This window comes from Anolis carolinensis, chromosome 3 (genome assembly GCF_035594765.1).
Source record: "Anolis carolinensis isolate JA03-04 chromosome 3, rAnoCar3.1.pri, whole genome shotgun sequence".
Classification (NCBI taxonomy): domain Eukaryota; kingdom Metazoa; phylum Chordata; class Lepidosauria; order Squamata; family Dactyloidae; genus Anolis; species Anolis carolinensis.
In genome coordinates this window covers 96249250-96275638 of record NC_085843.1, presented here as the reverse complement: position 1 = coordinate 96275638, position 26389 = coordinate 96249250, and the positions used below count along the sequence as shown (strand labels likewise).

At 38.2% G+C, this 26389-nt stretch overlaps 1 protein-coding gene across 3 annotated transcripts in view; it reads left to right on the top strand.

Annotated features, from left to right (window-relative positions):
• The window catches only part of phex (phosphate regulating endopeptidase X-linked), a 145082-nt gene that overhangs the window by 65820 nt on the left and 52873 nt on the right, over nucleotides 1–26389 (top strand). For all 3 annotated transcript variants that reach the window (XM_062977220.1, XM_062977219.1, XM_062977222.1), the window contains exons 10-12: nucleotides 1634–1727; nucleotides 3001–3129; nucleotides 7623–7724. In XM_062977220.1, coding sequence (XP_062833290.1) covers nucleotides 1634–1727; nucleotides 3001–3129; nucleotides 7623–7724 — 325 coding nt within the window. The remainder of the gene's footprint in view (nucleotides 1–1633; nucleotides 1728–3000; nucleotides 3130–7622; nucleotides 7725–26389) is intronic.

Sequence of the window (26389 nt, the reverse complement as noted above, 5' to 3'; positions counted from 1 at the left end):
TCAGAGAAATATTATTTTATGGGCATAAGATGCTGTTTCTTGTGTGCAAAATATTGTATTTGTGGAAGCAATGTGTGCAAAATTTATACATGGTTGTCTTGCACAGAAACCAACATTTCCTGCATGGCTACACCACATTTTATGTAAAGAAAAAGAGATCTGTGCAGAAAGAGCCATTCTAAGTGAAAAAGGACAATGTGAGAATTTTGTGTAGAATAAGTCCTGAAATATTAATAATCTCTAAAAACTACAGCTTCCAAGGACTTCTTTATCGTAAGAAGAAAATTGGTAAATTTACTCATTGCTTCTTTCAGGAATTGACAAAGGATTACATCTCTATGTTTTATATGCTTCAAGTAACAGCTTTAGGCATTTAAAAAAAAAAAAATCACAATATATAGAAAAGTCCCATAGCTTCTCGCAAACTGCATAAACTATTTACATGTTTTTACAAAATCAGAACGTTAATCAGATTCATAGATTACATGTCACCTTCAAATATCCTAAGTTATGTATTTACTGTATTCCTATTTTTCTCCTGGCATCAATTCTGTTAAGGCATAATATACATCTATTAAAAACAACTCAATACATGTTAAGATAACAATGAAAAGCAGTGAATTAACTGGTAGATCTGTTGTGTGACATACACAGCTCAATCATCTGGCAGTTGGAGAGTTCATAAGGGGCACCAAAAGGATGCTCCCACTGTCCCCACTCTATGCTGTCTAAGGGTGCTTCCAGACATAGGGAAAACCTATGTAGAAGCAGATTTTAAAAACCCACTTCGGCATGGGTTTTTGTCCCCACACCTCTCCCAGGCTTTCCTGGGGGGGGGCATGGCATCGTGGTAACTATAGAGATGGCATGGGCCACCCCAAACTCCCCAAAAACCTGTTTAAAAGAGGAAATAACTTACCGTGTTGAGAGCAGAAGTGGCCCTAGGTAATTTCGCCTTGTAGGCAAACCTAGTGGCCGCGTACCCCCCCCCGAAGGCCCTGCACATACCTGCGGTGGCGGCGGCAGCCTTATGTCACCACACGAGCGAATCCCTGCACATGCACAGAAGAGCCCCATCGGCCATTTTGGCCAATGGGACTCATGCGCATGCACAGAGGGTCCCTCGCTCTCGTGGCACGGGTAAGGCATCCAAGCCACCCGTCCGCGTGAGCGATGGACCCTTCCACGCCTGCGCAGAGATTCTGCCACGGAAAAACAAAAGAGAGGTGGTGGTGGGTGACGGTGAGGCCACGGCGGCACCACATTTTCACGGGGGTGCCTCAAGTGCGCCCCCTGTTGGTGTGCGCCAACGGCGCCCCCCCTACTTAGCCTCACCGTTGGACTGCCTCTGGTTGAGAGGCAGGACCTTCCTGGAAGTCGACCACAGAATCACCCTGGAGGACCTAAACAAATATATTATTCAAATCTGCAAAAGTCAAACCCACAAATATGGAGGGTCAACTATAGTTTTGTTATTGTTCGTAAGTGTTCAAGGTAAAGCTGTTACTATAGCAAGCAGTGCACCAATCTGGAAAATAGAGTTATTTAAGTATTAATTCATAGTTATCAGTCAGCTGTACATTAAGGCACACAGGGTTTAATGGTCTGACATAAAATGTGTCTGCTTTGACAGGACTATTGCCAACTATCTGGTATGGAGAATGGTTTATTCGAGAATATTTAACCTCAGCCGGCGTTTTCAATATAGGTGGCTGGACTTTTCAAGGGTAAGTGGGATTTTGATTTGAGTGTGTCACATTCCGCATATAAAACCACTGACAGCAATTGTTAGCAGAGTTCCATGAATTACTATAATTCCAGCTAGCCTGCCTGAATCAAAACCTTTAAAGAGAGGTCAAAAATATCTCTATCTTAATCTTCCTCAGGTCAGCAGGACTCAAATCCTGACAAAGATTTGAATAATAAATGTTGCCTCCCTGCCTGCAGGAAATTAAGAGATTAGCCTTTTGTCCATCCAATCTTTCTCCCTTTATTTCAGTATCTTCTTTCCATGAAGGTGTGATTTTTCATTCTCTTGTTGTTAGTACATGGAACACAGAGAGAAGAACTTTGTAAAGACCCAAATTATTGATTTTCCTTTCACGGTGGAAATACCTTCAGGCTCCCAAAAATCTTCTCTGTTTCATTCTGCCCTATTCCAGTTGATTGTTCAGTGTATATCCTGTCATTCTTCAGACATTTTCAAATGTTTTGCCTGGATTATATTATGTGTACAACAGAATGCATCTATGACATGTTTTTTAAAGTTAAAAATAACTGGAGGGAGGAAGAAATAGAACCTGAAAGAATCTCATTCTTTCTTCCTTTCTAGGTCTAGAGCTTCCTGAAACTCTTAGCTCAGTGGTCCTCAACCCGTGGGTTCCAAGATGTTTTGGCCTTCAACTCCCAGAAATCCTAACAGTTGGTAAATTTCTGGGAATTGTAGGCCAAAACACCTGGGGACCCACAGGTTGAGAACCACTGCCCTAGCTGATATGGCTACTAGCCATGCTGACTGGGGAATTCTGTAATTTGTAATCAAAAGTAATGTTCTGTGAGTCTTGATTGATTCTATAGGACACTGACGGATGTGTAAAGGAGTAATGCTTTTCTTTAATGCCGGGTTTCCTATTAAATATTATTTCAAATAGTTGAAAACTGCATGGAAAGGGGAGTTTGAAAGTCTTTATGGGGATTGTGTAAGAAATACCAAACATAGCAGTAGTAGTCTTTTTCCTAAGGAAACACACAATTTATCAGTGTTTGATCAAACCAGGTGATCCAGGGGACAAGTTCTATAGGACACTGACGGATGTGTAAAGGAGTAATGCTTTTCTTTAATGCCGGGTTTCCTATTAAATATTATTTCAAATAGTTGAAAACTGCATGGAAAGGGGAGTTTGAAAGTCTTTATGGGGATTGTGTAAGAAATACCAAACATAGCAGTAGTAGTCTTTTTCCTAAGGAAACACACAATTTATCAGTGTTTGATCAAACCAGGTGATCCAGGGGACAAGTTCCTTACAACCTCAATGGGATAAATGTGTAAACTTTGTGGAAAATGCTCTTCCATACGTTACTGGCAGAATGTTTGTAGATCTACACTTCCAAGAAGACAAGAGGGAAATGGTATGTCCTTATGTGCTTTTGGTTCTTTTGAAATTTATTTTTGTCTTTCATATAGCAAACATTAGTAGTAAACAATCACAGAAGGACATGAGGGATTATCCCCAAACATGGCATACTTATAGATTGTGAAGTTGCTTATCAGGACAGATCCTAGAGCCGATCTTCAAGTGGAGTGCAAGGATATTTATCCGCATAGCCAAGGTAGTTCTACATTTTTAATCACACTAGATCTTTTACATGATTAATTGGTTTTGATTTTTTAATCCAAGTCAATTCATTCTAAAATACTTGAGATTACAAGAGGGTAACACATAACAATACAAAATCATATCATCACCCCGCCTTCCTGACATGAGGCAAGTGGCATCAGCCTATGAGACTTGTAGTTTTGTGAGGTAGAGTTACTTTCTGGTTAAAAATTCAAAATTCCCCACTATAACCTGCATATCCTGGAATGCGAGTGGATGAGACAATGGAACTTAAAATGGATTTATATTGCTATAATTGTGTAGTGTGAAAGGGCAGGGAGACTTCCCCAGAAAATGTGGCCTTTACAACCAGTGACAGACCCAGTTATTCTAATCATCCAGCAAAATATATGAATTGATGGCAAAAATTAAAAAACAAAAAAATTATAACTGTTTCCTCCATAGACACATCTTTATTGAGTTCTCAGGAATATTTCGGCCATTTATACATATCAGATTCATGGCTATGATGTCTATCTTGAAAAAACACATGTACCTGCAGCCATATTCTAAATATCTGGTTCATATATATCTACAGAACTTACAGGCATGTATTATGGATTTGATTCTTTGTTGGAGGCCCCTTCTACACTGCAATATAATCTAGATCATCAAATCAGAAAATTCACATTATCTGCTCTCAATGGGATTATCTGAGTTTACACTGCCATACAATCCAGTTCAAAGCTGATAATCTGGATTTTATACAGCAGCATAGAAGGGGCCAGAGCCACTATTTCATCAGTGTTTCTGATAGAATGTCCTTTACCCACAGACATTTTGAATTCTAAGAACAGTGAAACTACCAAATAGTTTGGGGTTTTAAACTGATCTATGCCGAATCTATAGCTAGTCATACAAAATTCTCAAAACTCCAAAAGAGTCTATTTGTGTGAACTGTACAACACAGGAACTAGGAATGAGAACAACTTTTTTATAGTCAACTTTTTAAAGCATGCCATTTGCCCAAACATTTGCTGTTAGATTGAAGCCTTTCTCCCTTCAGACTACAGTAGAGTCTCACTTATCCAAGCCTCGCTTATCCAAGTTTCTGGATTATCCAAGCCATTTTTTAGTCAATGTTTTCAATATATCATGATATTTTGGTGCTAAATTCGTAAATACAGTAATTACAACATAACATTACTGCATATTGAACTGCTTTTTCTGTCAAATTTGTTGTAAAACATGATGTTTTGGTGCTTAATTTGTAAAATCATAACCTAATTTGATGTTTAATAGGCTTTTCCTTAATTATCCAAGATATTTGCTTATCCAAGCTTCTGCCGGCCCGTTTAGCTTGGATAAATGAGACTCTACTGTATTTCAAACACAAACAAACAAAGATTTTTGAATGTAGGAAATATTTCATAAATGATACAAACACACAGCCCTCTGTAGACTTACATATTAAGTACACTGGACTACAGCCTTAGAATGCAAATCATCACATACTTAATTTCAGTGTAAATCCTTTTGAAACCATTGGGATTGTCATTGGAGTAGACATGGAGTTTCAGTTTGGTGAAGCATCAGCATTCTTTGACAGAGAAGAAGAAAGATCTTGTAAAACTAAAACTTCCAGGATTCCATTGCATTGAGCCTCTTCAGAGTAATGTCAAACTGCATTAATTCTACAATTTAGATATACCCTAATTTGCTGGGGTGAACTTACAAGTTAAAGGACAAGCTTTTTGCTCGCATTAATTTTTTTAAGAGTTATAGTGCTATCATATAGAAGTACCACTTTAGAAATGCAGTGAGATACTAACTCTAAAAAGGAATAAATCAATGAAAAATGAAGCAAAAGATATATTTTTGTTTTTTCATTCTCAGAATTAAAAAGAAACCCATTCAAAGGTGGGAATAAGAATCCCAATGGATGGTGGCTGCCTTCGATCTTGTAAGAAGCAAGATGGCATATAAATAAAATAAATACATATAAAATATATAGTGGTGCAGTACCATAAATTGCCAAAAAGTCATTTGATATTATTGTTTAGATTTTTTTTAAAATCTCTGAAAGCGACAGCAATACATACTGCAACCTTCTAAGACGTTTGCCCCCTCTGTAGAAACCTACTTTTAAGAAACCCCCTCCTTTGATTTGGCCAGCAAAAGGCCCACACTAGAGAAATGGTGCATTATAGGAAGGGTTATGTTTTAGGATTTAGTCACTGATGAGCTCATGCCCTGGATTCCTTCTTGTTTCTCTTCTTTTATCAAAGAGATATTATTGGTCTCTAAATATAGCACTGCTTTTGACCTACAGTCTAGGCAGTGTTTCATCCAGCTATGCTTGAACAATTTTGATAACAACTCTTGATGGCATGAATAGATTCCTCCTCCCTCCCCTACTGCTACAGCTGGTGCATAAAAACAAGAATATACACCAGAGTCCAATTGTAGAGCTGGAATATGAACTGTCAACCTCCAAGTACAGGGAGTTCACCTCATTAGTACACTAAGTTAATTGAAACAGTACTCCGCCATCAATATTCTCCAAGTTACCTTATTCCCTGGGATGCAGTTTACTCCTGGCTGTTGAATGCTTGGTCATATTTAATGCTAAGTCTGTACTGCCTTCCATATTGTACCAAAATGAGATGATATTAAAAAGACAGCAATGAATCATATAAATGAGAGGCTACAATTCCCTTTGCTCATTTAGATAAGGAGTTGCTTTTCCTACTTAGGTCAATATCAACAGTCTCATTCAGAGGAGTGACCTGCAGCTTATTACATAGCTAAGTATTATTTTCTAGACATTTTCTATGTTTTTATGGATATTTAGGTTATAGTCTACCAGAAGTGAACTTGCACAAAACGTAGATCTGTGTCACAAGAATCCTTTAAAACCATCATAAGAATAGCAGGGTTTTTTTATCATCTTGTTCTTCCTTTTCTTTAATACCTAAAGCACATGCACAAATTGTGTGGTCTACAGTTCCCATTTTAGCCAGTAAAAATTGTTTCAAACTCATCCTTAACAATGAACACAACAGCGGTTCCTTCTGGTCATCACTATGTGCTTCTGGTGCAGACCACCGAGATCCCAAGGAAACAAAAAGTTCCCCTCTGACACACATAATTTGTCTTCTCCTAAGTAGTGGGTTTTAGGATAAAGAAGATGAACATAACCTCTAGTAATTCCACTTCATCTTAGTGACAGTAGAGGACCAGATGAACACTGTGATGCAAATGGGAATGCACACCCAGAATGCAGCTACACCAGGCATGGGCAAACTTGGAGGCTGCATTGCAGACCGGAGCCAGGTGGGTGGGCTGGGCAGGGAGGGGTTGTGGCTTGGTGCAACGGGGAGAGGGTTTCACACACAGCAGCTTGCCTGGTCCATGGCTGTGCCCAGGAAGTTGTACTCATCAGCACCAGCCCATGGCAGAGCCTCTTCCTGACCTGCACCTTGGCCTCCACTGCCACAGGACTCAGCTATTCCTCGCCAGCACACTACCCTTAACCCCGGTGACAAGGAGGACAGCTCTATCTCTTCCTCCTCCTCCACTCCTGCCACCTGGGCATGCGGCTGCCTAGGGCTCACCTTTCCTTCCTTTCTGCTCCTATTGTTCTTCTTTCCAAGGGGAAACTTGCCCTTTAGGAAGTTGGTGGCAGAAGAGGAGGTGGAAGAAGAGCCGTCCTCCTTGTTACCAGGAGTGAAAGCCTGAAGAAGGGAAACGCACTGGCTTAACGCATGCCACTGAGGACCAGCTAAGTCCCACGGAGGTGGAGGCCAAGGTGCAGGCCAGGAAGAGGCTCTGCCTGGGGCTGGTGCTGCAGCCATGTGTGGTTTCCCAGGCCTCCTCTCAGCATGAGGATGTGGGTGGGCCACCATGTCCTCATGCTTATAGGAAGGTGAAAGAGAGGAGGGCCTGAGAAAAGAGCCCAAAGGGCCGTATTTGGCACCTGGGCCTGGATTTGCCCATACCTGATCTAAATTGTAGAATTAATGCAGTTTGACACCACTTTAACTACAATGACTCAATGCTATGGAATCATAGTGGTTTTAATTTTACAAGGTCATTAGCATTCTCTGCCAAATAATGCTGGTGTTTCACCAAACTACAACTCCAGGACTCCATAACATTGAGCAATGGCAATTATTGCATTAATTCTACAGTGCAAATGCACCCTTCAATACACATCTTTATCTGCCTCCGTCTCTTTTGCTGCATTGAAATGAAAGTACAGCACACTCCTCATGATCTTACCACATATGATATTTATTGCAGATGGCAGAATTGACTGAAGGGATTCGTTGGGCCTTTATGGACATGTTGGAAAATGAAAACACCTGGATGGATTCAGAAACCAAAAGCAAAGCTGTTGAGAAGGTAAAGGCATTTTGATGTATTTGGGTTTTTTTAGTTCAGTGTAATGGACAGTGACTAACAATTTACTCGAAAAGATTTGTGTTTTGTTTTTGTTTTTTTGCTGCTAACAAGTCTGTGAACTCATTTTTTTAAACTTGCATTTAGTTCAATCTCCCTTGTTAGTTGCTTCATTGACTCTTTGACATTTGGTCCTATGAATAAACAAATTATAATAGAGAAATAACCTTAGCTGGGAAATATATTATTCCTCAATGCCAGCACAATTATACATTATTGTAGCCCTGGAACTGAATTTGAAACTGGATAATCTCCTTGTAATGCTTTGGTGATGTTGCAATCTGGGAAGGTCAAAATCAATAATCACTTTGCCTACATTTGGATCTCACTTTTATAAAATGTATTAAATATATTTGGAAAGGTTATTTGTATGAAGACATTGAACTGCTGCAGTGTCATGGGTTTTTATTATCATTACATGTTGAAGTAGAGTTCCTTTTATCCATAATATTTTATATAGTATAATTCCCAATCCACCAGGGCCTTTGTACAAATACAAAACAAAACAGATAGAAATGCATTTATAGAAATACAGAGGCAAAAACTTTAAAAACAAATTAAAATACTCTTTAATAAAATTCAAAGCAATCTAAAATAGTTCTTAAAATAGGTTTAAAACAAACAATTGAAACAGATATAACGGTTTCAAGCATCAAATGCCGAACAGTTTTAGATGCCCACTGGAAATTCAAATCAAATGGAGGCAATGTAATGTACTGTAGTATGAATTTCCACAATTGAGGTGCTACTATAGAGAAAATCCTGTCATGTCTGCACACATTCTAGACTCAAAAGGTGTTAGGGCACACAGCAAGGTCTCTGCTTAAGATCTCAAATTTTGGGGTAAGTTCATATTGGAGGGAGGTGGTCTTTCAGACATTTTGGGGTACATCTGAGGTTGGCCTGGAGTAGCAATGTTCCCACCCAGCTCTGTCCTGCAGTGGCAGCAAGCTGACCATTTTGCAATGCTGAAACTCGTCAGGTCCTGCTGAATGGTTACCTCTCCTTAAATGTCCCAATTGCTGCTACTGGATAGCTTTGGCTTATCCATTCTGTCTGGATTTTTATATATTGTATGTGTCTATGCTCAAGCGTAGCCTTTTTCCAAATAGGAAGAGCTTTTTTAGATACATCCAATCCCACCCCCTCCAAAAGGGGAAATACAGTGTTGAGGAATTTGTATCAGGGTGCATTTTCCCTTTTCTGGTGCCCTGAAGAGGGGAAATATTACCCTCCATCTTCTTGCTTCAACTCTATGTAAGTTCAAGGAATGTGCCACTTGCTGCTTAAATGAAATGATGATACACACAAATTTTGGTGGATCTTTAATTTCTTATAGTTTAGTGGCAAAAGGAGATACACTTGGTATATTCTTATTTCTCCTGTTGTTCTGTGGAGCAGAACAAACAACTCTGCATATATATGCTTGCTCACAATGTCCTGCCTCATGTACGGAGGAAGAGTTGCTTAAAGCTATAGACAATGTGGTTGCTGTTGCCCGCTTTTGGCCTAAAACTATTTAGCTGCTTATGATTCCTTTATTTTATCACTTTTAAACTTATTTATTATGCAATGCTTTTGGTGAGAAATAAATAACATTCTGTAGAAGTACAATGAACAGGATTTGCAAGTTTGGGATTCAATAATATTCTGAACTTCTAAAAGCTATGCATCACATTGCACATTCCCATTGGTGCAGGAAGGAAGGCAAATGGCAGTGACTCGTTGGGCTTCTATTTTTTATCTCCTGTAGTAAGAAATAGGCAGGTGGCATGTCAGTGTGTGCGCTTGGGGGGAAAGGATTTCAAATTTTCTGTGCCATGCCATAGTTTTATATGCATGGATTCCTTTAAGTGATGCACAAACTTCCAGCTGTGGTTCCATAATAAAACGTGCCATTTCAGCTTTGAATTATAATGCTTTCAATATGAAGTGTGACCTTAGAAAACAACAGGTATGTGGCCTGTTCATAGATGCCTGAAGCTTCTTGGAGCTGTGTTTTGTAATCCTCCATTTTAAGCTCTCAGGGGAAGCTCATCCAAATGCCAAGTGGAACATAGAATGACACTTTTAAAAAATACATGAGTACACAGAGGCAGAGGCAAAGAAATGGCCTCTTCACCTTATTTGTAGAAGTGATTGGGAGCTTCTGATTGGCAAATGCCCTCTGTGAGAGAACTGGTGTGAAGGCTGCCGCTGAGTCATTTCCCTTGCTGTGCTCAGATGAAAACAGGCAGAATTTGATTCTTCCTTCCCTCCCTATGATGCTGCAAAAAAGTAAACTGCAACGCTTTTAGATAATGGTGATGACAAAATGATTTGGCCAATCTGGACTTCACTGAACATAGTTAAATAGTGCACAATTTCCAGGAAAGTATTCAAAAAGAAAAGACATCAGGGGAAGTGGAACAATTTTAACGGTAAAAGTTCGGAATAAAATATGGAATTAAATTCAGGAACGTGCTTCAGAGATTGTGCTTTTGTGTTAGTGGATATATAGAGAGTTTCTTTGTCTGCAGTTAAAAGGCAGAGAAATTGGATAGTGAAGTTAGCTTGAGGTGATCTGCAATTTCACTTAACAAAGAAATCTTCAGACTGGGAAACACAGGAGATAAATGGCACAGAAAGTTTGAGCTTGTTGAATGACATGATTCCAGATTGAGATTTACTAATTTTAGCTCTCTGGTATAAACGTTTAACTTCCAGGACACAACCCCATTTTGGAAAACTCAAATAGAGGAGGAGCTTCCGGACTCAAATAAGGACTTATGGGAATTGTATGAGCATATCCAGGGATTGCAGCTGAGGAGGTTCAAGGTGGAGACAGAACGTGGATATGTTGTGATATAAATTCTAGAAAAGCCCCCCCCCCCCAAAAAAAAAACAAACCTGGCATACTTGCTGGTCTAATGGTTGGGGCAGTATGAACTACAGTAGAGTCTCACTTATCCAACATAAACGGGCCGGCAGAACATTGGATAAGCGAATACATTGGATAATAAGGAGGGATTAAGGAACAGCCTATTAAATGCCAAATTATGTTATGATTTTACGAATTAAGCACCAAAACATCATATTTTGCAACAAATCGATAGAAAAAGCAGTTCAATACATGGTAGCATTATGTAGTAATTACTGTATTTATGAAGTTAGCACCAAATCATCACAATGTATTGAAGACATTGACTACAAAAACATTGACTACTAAAAGGCAGAGTTGGATAATCCAGATTGTTGAATGAGCAAAGGTTGAGTAAGTGAGACACTACTGTAGTAGGAATTGATCTCTTTTGCAGAGTAACCAAACTGGCAAGGCAGAAGCTGAATAGGCCCCCCTCACCCCCTCAACCTAACAGAGAAAGGAGAGCGCTTAGTCTTTTTTTGTGACGCATACACATTATTTGTGGATAGTCAAGCATAGAGTCTTATAGATGAGAGTGATGAAAAAGAAAAAAGGCTGCAGGTCAGACTGATGCAGGAAAAGAGTGAGATCGGTGTGGTAAAACAAGCTTAGAGTATAATGTAAACCAGCAATAAGTAAATATAGATATGCAGTTGTTTCTGTAATTGTGGGATTTACGGTCTTAAAAAAAGAACTCCTTCAAAACTCTAAATGGTGAAGGTAGGCTTTCTCTATGAGTACAGCAAAATTATTTCTGTAAACATCTGGTTGATCTTTGTTATTTCTGTTACAAAATGACCTGATCACAGACAGACATGTAGATACAAGTGTGGTATGTTTTGACAGAATTTTAGAATCAGAAACATTTTGGCATGTGTTTGAAAATCTGTAGCTGAGTGACTTCAAAAAAAAAATTGGTTTCAGGATCTTGACAGAAAAAGGTGTGCTAAAAAGAATATTTAAATATGATGTGTGTGTGTGCGTGCGTGAAGATGAAAGATAAATGAGTCCTGAAAAAAAGTAAAATGAATCCATAAAAGGATATCCAAAAGTGATATGGAATAAGAATAGACTATTTTTGAGGCTGGTCACATTGACATAGTTACTTGCATCTGCATTACTTTCAACATTTTACAGATGAAAACTAGGACATCAGCAAACAACACAAAACTGTGCCCAAGATGAGAAATTTTATACGTGAAGAAAACGGACATGCTAGAAGAGGTGGCAGCAATTCACTTTTGCCTGAATCCTTTGGGAAGGGCAAGATATTGCCCTCTGCTCCCCTCTCCCCCCACCAAGTTGTTTGTAAATTACTTTTGCGCTTGGAACTCAGTTTGCAGTAACTGAATAAAAAGGAAGTGAGAGGAAGAGAGAGAAACTCAGACATTTAAAAAAGTCAAAAAGGTGGGATGGCACAGGATTAATTGGGATGGTCTTTGCAAAATTGGGACATGAAAGGATATGCATCTAAACCTTTTCCAGATCAACTAATAGTCAGCTAAGTACTCTCTTGGGTATTTTGATTCAATTTATTTCTTTTAAAGGTTTTTTTTTTAAAAAAAATAAAAGTACACATTCTACATATAGCTGGGGCTATCTAGTATTGTAATTCATGTGCAAATAAGTTGCCTGGGGATGAGATAGGAGAGCTATATATCAAAAACAGGATTATTTTCAAGCCCTGAATGAAAATGCAACATCTGAAATCTTGTTTTCCAGCTGAACTGCAGTTCTCACGCAGTTCTCTTGGTGGAGCTCAAGCTGCTTTCATTGTTTGAACATAGCTCAGAAAGATTGGTACATTCTGTTTTCGTGCATTTCACTTTTTTCTCCACAAATAATATTTTACTTATTTAACACTAATATAAGATTTTAAGTACACGTATAAATCCTTTCCATGTGAGTGTAATTTTGTACTTAGGGATTAAGTTGGCATTGGTTTAAACGAGCTTGTAATGAGAAGGTAAATAACTGCAATGGACCTCTGGTTTTCTTTCCTTGTTGTCAATGTTAACATAATGCATATATAGAAAAAGAACTCAAAGGAGATTATCAAAGGCAATTAGCTCTACAATATGGTGTAAAATCAGAAATATTTCTTTTTAGTGCCCAAAAATAAGCTTATAAATTCTGTCACATTATAAAAAATTGAGTCTTGTGATATTTTGTTACTCCATTGCAGATCTGTCTACGAAGTACACTGCATACATTTTAATATCAACAGATTTTGTCTCTTTTGAAAACATGGGAAATTGCTTTTCCATCAAATAAAGAGTCAAACTCCAAAGTGTGTCTGTACAGAAGAAAAAGTAAAGAATTTCTGTAAGGCTATGGCACAAAATGAACTCAGGCTTGCCAGAGAGATTAAAACCAATAAAAAGGGGCTCTTTGGTTATGTTAGTAGAAAAAGGAAGAAAAAGGAAATGGTAGAGCCTTTGTGAAGAAAAGGTGGTGAAATGCTAACAGGGGATAGAGAAAAGACAGAGCTGCTCAACAACTTCTTTGCCTCAGTCTTCTCCCAAAAGGACATTGGTGTTCAACCTGAACAATACCGAGCGGACAAGGTAATAGGGCAAATGCAACCCAAAAGAAGTCAAGAAGTGACTGGAATACCTGGCAACTCTAAATGAACTCAAATCTCCAAGACCAGAAGAACTACATCCAAGAGTATTGAAGGAACTAGCAAAAGTCATTTTAAAACTACTGTCAATAATCTTTGAGAATTTTTGGAGAACAGGAGAAATCTCAGCAGACTGGAAGAGGGCAAATGTTGTCCTGATGGTTAAGAAGGGAAAAAAGAGGACCCAAACAATTACCATCCAGTCATCCTGACCTCAATACCAGGAAAGATTCTGGAGCAGATGATTAAGGAGGCAGTCTACAATTACTTAGAAATGAATGCTGTGATTACTAAGATTCAATATGGATTCCTCAAAAACAAGTCATGCCAGACTAATCTTATCTCCTTTTTAGGTAGAGTTACAAGCTTGGTAGATGCAGGAAATGCTGTGGATGTAACGTATCTTGATTTCAGTAAGGCCTTTGACAAAGATTCCCATGACCTTCTTGCAAGAAATATAGTCAAATGTGGGCTAGGCAATACTACTGTATTAGGTGGATCTGTAATTGGTTAAGCGACTGAACCCAAAGGGTGCTCACCAATGGTTTCTCTTCATCCTGGAAAGAAGTGACAAGTGGAGTGCCGCAGGGTTCAATCCTGGGCCCAGTTCTGTTCAACATCTTTATTAATGACTTGGATGAAGGTTTAGAGGGCATGCTTATCAAGTTTGCAGATGACACTAAATTAGGAGAGATATCTAATACTCCAGAGGACAGGATCAGAATTCAAAATGACCTTAGCAGATTAGAGAGCTGGGCCAAAACTAACAAAATGAATTTCAACAAGGACAAATGTGAGATACTACACTGAGGCAGAAAAAATGAAATGCAAAGATACAGGATGGGTGATGCCTGGCTCAAAAACAGTCCATGTGAGAAAGATCTTTGTGGACAACAAGTTGAACATGAGCCAACAGTGTGATGCAGCAGCTAAAAAAGCTAATGGTATTTTGGGCTGCATCAAAAGGAGTATAGTATCTCGGTTGAGGGAAGTCATGGTGCCTTTGTATTCTGCTTTTGGTTAGACCTCGCCTGGAATATTGTGTCCAATTCTGAGCACCGCAATTCAAAAGAGATATTGACAAGCTGGAAGGTGTCCAGAAGAGGGTGACTAAAATGATCAAAGGTCTGAAGACCATGCCTTATGAGGAACATCTTAAAAAAACTGAGAATGTTTAGCCTGCAGAAGAAAAGGTTGAGAGGAGACATGATAGCCATGTATAAATATGTGAAGGGGTGTCATAAGGAAGAGGGAGCAGATTTGTTTTCTGGTGTCCTTGAAACTAGGACTAAGAGCAATGGGATCAAATTATAGGAAAGGAGATTCCATCTGAACATTAGGAAGAACTTGCTGACTGTATGAGCTGTTCAACGTGAAACTCTCTGCCTCGGAGTGTGGTGGAAGCTCCTTCCTTTGAAAATTTTTAAAGAGAGTCTGGAATGCCATCTGTCAGGGATACTTTGATTGTGCATTTCCTGCATGGCAGGGGGTTGGACTAGATGGCCCATGTGTCTTGTTCCATCTCCCAGGGGTTTGATTTGCATTTCCCCATGGTTGTAGGGAATAGTACCCTTTTTGCATTTTTTCCAGGGTTGCTGCAGACTCAGCAGTACCCTGACAGTTAACCATTAGCAGAGATTTGTAACCATTCTGCAAAGTCTTTGCTGCTGAAAGCTTGCAAAGTATCCTTTTGTTCTTGAGACTGCCCCCTTTCCTGGGAATGAAATCTCCATTTTGAGAAGCCTTTTTACAGAAGAGAAAAGAGCTCAGATGTGCTTGTGTGGTCAAGCCAGGCCAGCTCAGACAAGCCATCGTAAGTACTGACCTCTTGCCTTTGAGACTGGTGCTGAGCTTAGATAGGGAAAGATCTGCTCTTTCTAATATAGCAACTCAGCACTGGGGCAGAGAATATCTCAGGATTTCTCTGCCATTGGAAGAAGCTCCAACTACTTCATCTCCAAGCTAGCTTTGAGCTTAGATAGAGAAAGATCTGCTCTTTCTAATATAGCAGCTCAGGGCTAGGGTAGAGAGCATCTCAGGGTCTCTTCGCCTTTGGAGGAAGTTAGCCCAGCAGCTAAGGGGAAAAGTAAGAAAGAAACATCTGCATGACTTTATAAGTTGACTATTTATATTTGTAACCTTAAATATGTGTGACAAGTCTGTCAAGGACATTGAGAAAATAAAAATCTTGTTTGATGTTCAACTTGAAGTGGCCTTGGTTACTGGGACTCCTGAGCTTCGAAGTAAGGCCCCGCAGTTCACCTGGGCAAAGAAAGCAGCACATCTTAGTTTACCAAAGGTGCCCGGGTGTGACAGCATATGTCTCTTCCAACTCTATTATTCTATGATTCCATGATTTTATATATTCTTTCTCTCTGCCCCCTTCTTGTTTAAAATATACACATAACTGCTGGGAAAAGTTGTCCAGAGTTTGCAGTTTGGTTTCCTCTAATAACACCTAAATATGTCTTGTCATGCCTTGTACATGCAAGAAAGCCATGTCAGTTTCTAAATTAATGTCTGATGTTGATGGAAGGTTAATGCAGACCAGATTTAAGTGCTTGTGGTCATGGTCAGTCAAAATGCAAAACACATATGTAATAGGCTTCAATCTATTTTCAGTATAGTTACACTTCCCTTGATGGAGTTTTACTTAGGTTTATAATTCAGGGATAGTCAGAATTTCATTCTGTAGTTTCAGACCTCCTAGTTTCGATGATGGCAAGGAATCAATTCGCAAAAGTAAATGAGTCACTTGTGAGATCATTTCGGAGGGAAGCCAGACCAGTGTCTTCACTGAAGAATGACTTTATTAAACTAGGGAGCGACCTGGGACAAGAGTACAGTATAGACTGAGTTGGTCACAGTTCTGTTGTGTGCTTATCAGTAATTTCCAACCTATCAAATAGTTTTCTTGGCATAATTTGTTCAGGTTTGTTGTTGCTTTCATCTGAGGCTGAGAGAGTGTGGCTTGCAGTGTCAGCTCCTGCTTGGACTGCAAACCATTTTACACTGAGCTGCCTTTGGAAAGTGTTTGGAAATATCAGCAGGTTCAGAATAGTGCAGCCTGTTGATCAGGATTAGTTATGGGAAGCATGACTCCCTTATTATAAAACTTTCACTGGCTATCTCTAGTTTTGGACAATTGAAAAAGCAGATTATGAACTATGAAACCCACAGTACTTGGGACCAGACTGTTTAAAAGACTACATTTTCCCACTTATGAACCTACTTGCTATTTCTGATCATTCATATCTTTTCACCATCAAAGAGAGGAGAAAGAAGTAGCTTTTGAATCCCATGCCAGGGGAGACCAAACACCTCATCACGCCTACAGTCCTCCCCCACCCATTTTATGGCAGCCATCATAAATTTACTGGGAGTCACGGCTGCCATCAGACGACTTCCGATTGTCGTGGCTGCCCCCCACCCCCATCACAGAAATATAGAGTGACTGTGAACTTGGGTAGATCTGTAATCATGGGAAGAAATCGTTAATTTAGCTAAAATAGCACCAAGGACCCATTCTTTTGGCTCAAAGCAGCATGTGATGGGGTTTGTGACAGTCTCCGTTCTGTTTCAGAGTTTGCCATAGTGAAAAGGGGCGATCCGATGGGCGGTCATTAGCAGCAAGCTGTCCTTAGCAGTGAGCTGCCATCCTTCTTTACAGAAGTGCATAATAACTCCTACCTTTCACAAATTTCTTTAAAAAATGTTAATGACAGATATAGCATAATGGAGGCATTATAGAACATAGAACAGGCAGTTTTCCTTTTCTGGTTTGTCCCAATTATAATATTGTACTGTGAAAAGAAGTGGTTTAAAACAGCATCCCTGTTTCAAGGGTCCAATGGATTTTGATCCAGAACTATTGCATCCCATGGAAAGCAATGGTTTAAAACAGCATTTCTGGCTCAAGGGTCCAATGGGTTTTGATGCAGAACAATTGGATCTCATGGAAAGCAAAGGTTTAAAACAGCATCCCTATCTCAAAGGTCCAATGGGTTTAGATTCAGAACTATTGCATCCCATGGAAAGGGATTCTGGCAGATTTGCATGAAGAAAAAAAAAGCTGAGGGCAGAGGCTTTTTGCCTATGTGGGATGAGAAAGATAGCGAGCACCTACAGGGATGCACTAAAAGTTTGATGAGAGAAGAGCGAATAAAAATGAACAAGAGAGGACTGGAAGGTATGGTCAACTCCCGATTCCTCTCTTCACTTAATGATACCTCTAAATAATACCGTCTGATAAGGTCTCAGTCTAATTCCATCTTTTTATTGCTTTGCCATGAGGTTTTGGAGTTTAAAACTTTATTAAGCAGTTTAATGGAGGATATGCTATTTCTTTCCTTTTTTATCAGTGTGTTTAAAACTAATATGTCTTTATGCTTAAGTTAAAAAAAATCATATTGTCTTTTAAAGTTATAGACACCATGATCACAATCTGCTTTAGAAATCCAGGATCAATTAAAGATATGAAATCACAATGAATTTATCAAATCAACATGCTTTAAAAAATCACTTATTTTTAACCACTTCTGTATCTTTGGCGTATGTCTGCTATTGTATGCCTAACATGGTCTGCAGCATATTTTGTTAGCTAGTCATGAACTTACTTAATCAATAATTCTCAGCTTGGCCCAGCTCTTAGTCACCCTGTAGCGTAGTAGAAAAGTTGCTGAATGTGGAAAACACTTTTTAACGGGTTTTCCTTTTTCTCACATGAGAGGCATAGATAACAGCCTGCTCCATCAGCAAAACTCTCATGAATGATGTCGTCCATAATAAGTGTTCTGCAGAGAAAAGTGATGGAGGTAACCCAAGACTGAAACTATGTTAATGCCGTATTGTCATGGGTCCTCTATAAAATAGTAATTTACGGATGTTTCCTTGAAAGAAAATCAATGCTGGGTTGTCTTTCTGAGAAATAAATAATACTGCAATTCTATTGCCTGAACATGATATTTTAATTTATTATTCTCCCACAATCATAAACATGTTATTGAACTTTGAAAGAAGTTAAACTGACTGAGGGTGCATCTGCGCTGTAGAATTAATGCTGTTTGACAGCATTTTAACTGAAACAGATCAATGCTATAGAATCCTAGAAGCTGAAGTTTTGCCAAAGAGTGCTGGTGCGTCACCAAACTACAATTCTCAGGATTCCATAGCATTCAACTAAGAATGAATTTACAGAGAAGCTGGACAAAGTATAGCAGGACAAATTTCAAATATTTTCAAATAATATTATTATCTTATAAAATGCTGCTCCTCAAAAGATCACCAAATTAAAAATAATTTGACTGGCACACTGACATATAAACTGAAAGGGACTTTCTGTAAAGAATGCCAACAGTGAAAAGGCTGTGTATTTCATGTCAGCCAATTCAACTGGCTTTAATGATGGATTTCTGAGCAGAACTCAGAGCACAAACAGACTCCTAGGGACGCCCTTCAAATAACCTGGTCCTAACCCCAAAGCATGAATTTGATAACATCTTATATTGTGCATGTTCATAATGATAGATGGGCTTAAATTCAGTGAATTGTCACATCTGATCTAAAGAGAGTAAAAGGGATCTGGGTTGCTTAGCACGTGATTAGCCAAAATGGAATACAACTAGAGACCTTATAAACAAGTATCTCTAGTTGTACAACTGTTGTCACCTATGTTTTTTTCTGATACTCTATTGTTTCTATTTTTAGATGTTTCAAAAATGGCAGAGCAATAGAGGCAAGATCAAATGCAGTAATCCACACATAATCAAATCCCACAAATGCTTAACCTGCCTATGTGGAGATCTGGTTTTATTTGGCATAAGGTGTTTGGTTATCTTTTATCTTTTGATGTTAGATGATTTGCTACTGTCAGCTTCTCCCTTGTTACCTGGCCACTGCCAGTGCTCAGTCAGTTGAACAGGGATGTCAGTTCCATTAATAACCTGAGCACTGTGCAGATAGACTGTGGGAAACTGGTGAAGGGAAAGGAAATTATATTTAACCCTGGGCTCTCAGCTGTCATTTTATTTCCAGACTCTAGCATGTCTGTAAGGCCAATACAATTGCATGAGGCTGAAACATTTGTGGCCATTCTCAAATTTGACATGGAAAAGTAGCAGGTATGATTAAAACAATACTTGTATATGCATCCTAAAATCACTCTGTGGTAAGTTAAAATGCATCCATACACAAAATTAGTGCAACAAACATTCTAATAATTCTAATAGCTGAATGGAGCTAGAATAAGTACTGATAGCTCCCTCACTGGTATAACTGTCTCCCTTGTTCTTCCCATAACTGTGCGCCATACCTACATCTCAAATCTGGATATTTGGTGAAGTAGGAAATAATCAACAAAAGCTTATTCCATAATGTATTTTTTTTTGTAAAAATAATCTTTATTAGGTATTTTTTAAGAACATATTAAAAGACACATACAAAGAAAGAGGGGAGAGAAAGGGTATTTACCAGTCTTTAAGGTGCCATAGGGCTCTGTTGTTTTTATGGCAATAGATAAAATAATGCACTATATTAAATGTATGAATACACCTAACATTTTGCATGGTTTTTAGTTGCAAGTAAGTACATACAACCCAGAGATGGATCAAGCCTACCACGCAAGGGTAAGGGAAATGTAAATCTTCACCCCAAACTGTTTTCCCTTCTTGAATTTCTCTTCCATCATTAGGCAGGGGATAAAACCATGTTTAAGATTTCCATTCACACTAATTTATATATCTGTCATTAGATACAGGTATATAAAAAACACATGTGCTCTGTGTGTGTGTGTTTTTAAGAAACAGGACTACTGACCAATTTGATGAGTTGATCATGTATAATATATATTAATTAGAATAATGAACAAACATTTTTTTCTAGAACTATTTCTGTTTATCGTAAACTACCTCACATCCTATACATATCCAGCTAACATTTTTCAGGTATATTATCATGCTTAACAGCCATCCAATGTAGTTTTCTCTCTGCTTGGACAAGCTCATTTTTATTTTTAACAACCAAAAAGAAGACAAAAGTCACACAATTTCGTTAGTTCATTAATTGCTGTTTGTTAATCACACCAAGAATTATGGTGTGTGTGTGTGTGTGTGTGTGTAGCTTACTTTTGTCACTTTTGTTTTCAGCAACTAAGAGAAATATTTTGCTAATTCTGCTTGTTAAATTATTTCACATTGGATGAGATTAAATGTTGTGCATTTTCCCAATATTCACATACTGACTTGACCTGGATTTGTCCATACTTGCAGGTAGGAAACAACATGCCATCACACACCATGCATTTAACCAAGTACGTAGGTTTGATTCTAAAACAGCTAGTCTTTGGAAATTGCCATTCATGTAGGTCTGTGAGACACATATACCAAAATCATACCCATTTACAGTGTGCAGTTTGATGGCTTTGCTATGAATTTCTGTAGAGTATAAAAAAATGATGATTTGACATTTTTTTAAAAACCGCAAGCCATTAAACAGGACATTTAATGACAATGTTATATAATGTAGATTTTTAAGAGTTTGTACATGTATTACACATAATGAAAAACCATGGTGAATCAGAGCAATATTTTAGTATCCTCTTCACCTTTGTGTTATAGAATTTGCAAGGCACAAGACCCTGCTGCTTTTGTATTTTGTCATAGATGAGGCAGTGAAATATATTATTTTTATTACTCTAGTTTTCACCAAGAATCTAAGCTTAGAGGAAAAGCCAACATTGAGCTCTGCATGTGCCAAATTGCTTGCAGGACTCTGGGGACTTTAATCCAAAAAGTTCACTTTTATGAGCTCCATTTCTTTCTTTCTGTTGTTTTTTTGGTCATAAAAATAATAGATAGCTAAATAGACTAAATATATAAAATATCTAAAAACCAGTAATATTCATATGATTCTCCTATTTCCAGATCAACAGCATCTCATACTCTAAGATTTCAGGGCCAACATTAGACTCCAGACTATATCCTTGTGATGTTACAGAAGTGGGATTTTTTTGCTGTTGCAGAGCCAAAATAGGCAAGGATTGGCAAGTAGTCCAGAACTCTTTTAGAGTCAGTTTACTGTGGAAACAGACATGTGAGCAGTCTGAGTAAATCGTCCCAGAATTTGGGTAAGAATCAGCAAATATGGCTGTTTTCCATTTTCAGTTCAGTTGTCATAGAAGCATCATAATTACAGGAACAATGTAGAATTTCTTGTTGTTGGCAATGACATTATATCAGGAAGGCTAAAAGAATATAACTAACATCTCATCCATATGCTATCCCCTGTGTTTCTTTTAAAAATTAGAATAGTAAACAGAGCATGGTATGGCCATATCATTCTAGGTGCTGGTGCCAGATCTGTTACCAATTACTTGCTGCTCTCTGGATAATCATGGTGGTAGTAGGGATGGCTACTGAACTGCACTGCCCTAGGTTTCAGTCCCAGTAGGATCTGCTATTCTTCTTGTATAGAATGTATTTTCAAATGCCCCTTTTACACATTTCTGGACACAGGCACTATTTTGCTTAGAGTGAATAATGGACAACTGAGGTGGGTAAAGTGCAAGGCCAATTTTTGTAATCCCTTTGTAATCAATACTCAAATCTAAAAAGATCCTGCGGATTTTGGTGTAGTTCTCACCCTATTTTCAGAAAATCGATTTTAAAAACCCACTAAAAATGTAGCAGTTGGCTTGCCTCACAACTCTAGAGCCACTCCAATGCTTCCTAAAACAAACAAACAAAGAAGTCAAAAATGGAGAAAATATCACTTTCAATGTGTTGAGAAATGCAATAGCATGACCCAGTGGAAGAGAAGGAGGTAGGTTTTCAAGGTGAAAATTAACCCCAACTCCCTCTTCGGTGGCCTACTCCTGAGGTATAAAATAGATTGGATGAAGATGTTTAGCTTCTTTCCCTTTTGGCACATGTTTGGAGGCAATAGAATATCAGGAATATGTGTGCTGCAGTTCCAGGTATTCTGATAGCCTCCTTTCTATGAAAAATGAGAACACAGACACATACATAAAGAGTAAATTCATTGTTGCAATTAAATGGTCAATTACATTGCTATGAAAGATTCTTGTTTTCAAATGGGATTTTATGCTAATTTTTATGCTAATTTATTTTTTTCTTAAAGAAGTTCCAATACAAAAATAGTCCTTAAAGTAAATAAAGATAGATCATATAGCATTCATTAGATTTTTATTTTTGTATGTTATTCTACAAGTATTGTTGCAGCATTCAGGTTTTCTATGTAAAGTGATATATGTGCCCCATCTTAATTGGTAATAATAAAATGTAATGTTATATAGCAAGAATTTAGCTAAAGACCTATTTATTCTGCTTTGAACATAACTCTAATTTATAGCTTGTGTGAGGATCCTTTGCTGCACAAGCACAGTTTCAAAGGGCTTCAGATGAAATGGCCAGTTATTGATTCTAAGGACCAAGCATAGATTCTTTCAATAAGAATTCCCAATTATTTTGGGCTGTGGTAATTTCTCGGCCATCCAGCATATTTCTGAAGGCTAAGGAAGTATCACGGTTGGAAAGTTATTTAACTTTTTCCACTCTGCACCTCACTCACAACCTGAGCCTGGAAATGTTAGAGTTGTTTTTGGATATAATTCCACAAAATATCTAGAATGCATGGGCAATAATTTTAACTATTCCATGATTATATACAGAGACAGAGATAGACCAGTAGAAAGAAAGTCAAAACTCTTCCCCCTGATATTTAAAGTGTGGGAGTACTGATAAATCAAAATCATGGGAAAATCCTAATCATAGTCAACCCCCCTTCCCCATATAAGTGCTTTAGCAACTAGGAAGAAAAAAAAGGATTCAGATTAGGGAAGCTGTATCGTGTTTCTCTGTTGCAAGGCAGCAAAAGGGACCAGGCTTTTGAGCAAGAGTAGCAGTAGAAATGAGATATGATAACTATACGACTCACTGATAGCCCCCACTTGGACTTGAAATGCGCCTGAATGTATATGTATAACTATGTAGGTTTTTAATGTAAGCTCTTAATTTTAATATACTTTTTAATCTAAACGGATTTTTAAACGTGATATAAACTGTTTTGATGTATATGCTCATATTGTAAGCCGCCCTGTGTCCCCTGAGGGGTGAGAAGGGTGTGGTAGAAATGATGTAATAAATAAATAAAATAATAGTTGGGAAGGAACTGTGATAATTGGAAACAAGGATTAGTGATAAAGCTTTAGCGGAGACACCTTTTTCCCATGGTAACTCTTTCAGGAGTAGATATTCCTTCCTAGGAGTAGATTTCTCTCACTTCCTGTTGTCTCACCCCCATTCTTAACAATGAGATGTTTATAAATTGGATGTTTGTAATTTGGGAACTACCTGTACTCTGTCACAGATTACAGTTCTTGATAGGATGTGGAGATAGAGAGCATATCTCTTCTTAAAGGGAGAAACAAGGAAACTGCTGTATTAATCCAGGATTTCATTGTCTAAATTAGTCCAATGTCAATATGATGTTAAAACATCCTGAATAGATTCAGAGTCATAAATCAATTTTTAGTAGCCCAAATCCAAACTTTAAAAAGCCATTAAAATGATAATTCAACACCTACATAAGTTCCTTTGATTTAATGGACCTCGTTTGGCTGGGACTAATGATCAGATTTAGACTAAAAGGCATTCTCCTAACTCAAACAATCATTGTCTATGACTACTTTCCATATCATAATCCTCAATCAAGAACAACTGTCGCGAATTCTTTCCATAACTGAAGTTATAAAACAGAAATAATTTGTAAAAAATACTTTTAAAAAGTATTAGAAATTAAATGATATAATATAGCTTTGTTCTGTGTTGAAATGTCTATAGTGGTGGAATTGATTGCTCCAACCATGTTGGATCCAGTTAATTTTCAGGTTCTTTTCACAACCCCTGAAAATATAATCAAGTTGCAAAATGAAAGGCACCAGTTCACTAGCTATTATAAGTTATGTTGTACCTTGTGTTTGCATAACCAAAAATGCACTTATTTATATAAATACAACACAAAAGCAGCTTCATTCAGTAATTAAAATTATTATTTTTGAATACATTGAAGAAATTTGTGAATGACCTTGCTCTTTTAAGCAGCCAACACAGTAGAAATTTAAATAAGATAACTCCTTCTTGAGGTGAATATAAGAAGAAAGATCCACAAAAAGCCTTTAATATGTCAATATGCTACTTGTTATATGTTTTAGAGAACTGTACCAAAGTGTAATAAGATTATTCCAACAGAGGCTGTAGAGTTTCTCCTTTCTGTGAAATGCAGAGATATAGGATGGGTGACACCTGGCTTGCCAGCAGTATGAATAAAACGGATCAGAACATGAGTCAACTATATAATGTGACAGTTAAAAAAGCCAATTTGGTTCTAGGCTTAGGATGATCTTTGGGCTCTGTTTCCGTGCACTTAGGAAACAGAGCCCCATGGGAGTCCCATGGAGGCCATCAGATGACATAAGGGCACTTCTGGTGGCACTCTGTGGCATTCCATGTCCTAAGCGCATGGAAACAGAGTCCAAAGACCGTCCAAACTGGAGAAAGTGGGGAAAGCAAGGGAAAGCAAGAAGACGAAAAGGAAAGTTGCAGAAAGGATGTGCGATGCCTTCCCATCCCAGAAGATGGGAAAAGACTGTAGGGAACAGGATAAGATGGTTCCCTCCATTTTCCCCCACTTTCCCACTGCTTGTCTGATGAAGTCTTTAGTGTCTAGATCAAGGAAAATAATAGTACTAGTCTATTCTGCTTTGGTTAGAGCTCTTTTGGAATATTGTTTCGATTTCTGGGCACCACAGTTGAGAAAACATATTGACAAGCTGAATTATGTCCAGAGCAGGGTCAAAGGTCTGGAAGCCAACCCTTCAGAGGAATGGCTTAGGGAACTGGATATGTTTAGTGTACAGAAGACACGTTAAGAGATTATGTGAGAGCCATGTTTAAATATTTGAAAGAATATCATAGTAACTATGGGGCAGGCTTATTTTCTGTTGCTCTAAAGAAAAGAACACAGAGAAATGGATTAAAATGACAGGAAAAAAAGATTCCATCTGAATATTAGAAAGAACTTCCTGATATTAAGATCTGTTCAAATGTAAAATATGGTTCCTCAGAGTGTGGCGCAGGCTCCATATTTGGAGGGTTTTAAACAGGAGTTGGACAGCCATTTGTTGGGAGATTGTGTATTCTTGTGTATTCTTGTACTGGAGTGATGGCCCTTATACTCTCTTTCAATTCAATGATTCTATGATTTTACTACATTGCATGCAAATATTTTTACAACTCCCCTACTTATGAAAGTTTTTAATCTGTCTTGGGTTCCACTGTGGGTGAAAGGCAGCACATACATAAAACAAATAAAACAAAAATGCAAAATTAGACATTGATTTAAAGGAACACAGGAATCTGCCTGATACTGAATCAGACCATTGGCTCATCTAGACCAGTACTGGATTCGGACCCTGGCAGATGATAGTTCAAATCCTTGCTCAGCCATGGAAACCCATTAGGTGAGTTTGACTGGGTGACACTCTCTCAGACCTAAGAGGAAGGCAATGATGAAAGTGCAGTTCTTACATCACCATAAACACTGGTTTTTTTCTCATTTGGGAAGCTAAGCACGATCAGCCATGGTCAGTATTCAGATAGAAAACCACTTTGTAATAGAATAGATCTCTTGGCATGGCTTAGAAAGAAACTTGGTTGAACCTTGGAAAGTCCTTCCAGAATTGGCAGTATTGGGCTAGATGGTCTGATGGTCTGGCTCGTATAAAATAGGCAGCTTCCTTCTGTTATCCAAAAGTTAATCCCATTAGGTTTAGAGGGCCTCACTCCCACATAAATGTGCATGGGGACAAGAAGCCAATTTCTTCTGTTATCATATATGACTTCAAATACAATAAAATCAGTGTTTCTACACATTTAAGAAATGGCAATCCATTGTGCCCTTTACACAATGCAAGCTTCAACTGTGAGGGTGAGATATTTTGCTGTTTCTAAAGTTTTAGTTTTTCCAAGGATTTCTGAGTCGATTGGCAAGTGACTTATTTTTAAATTC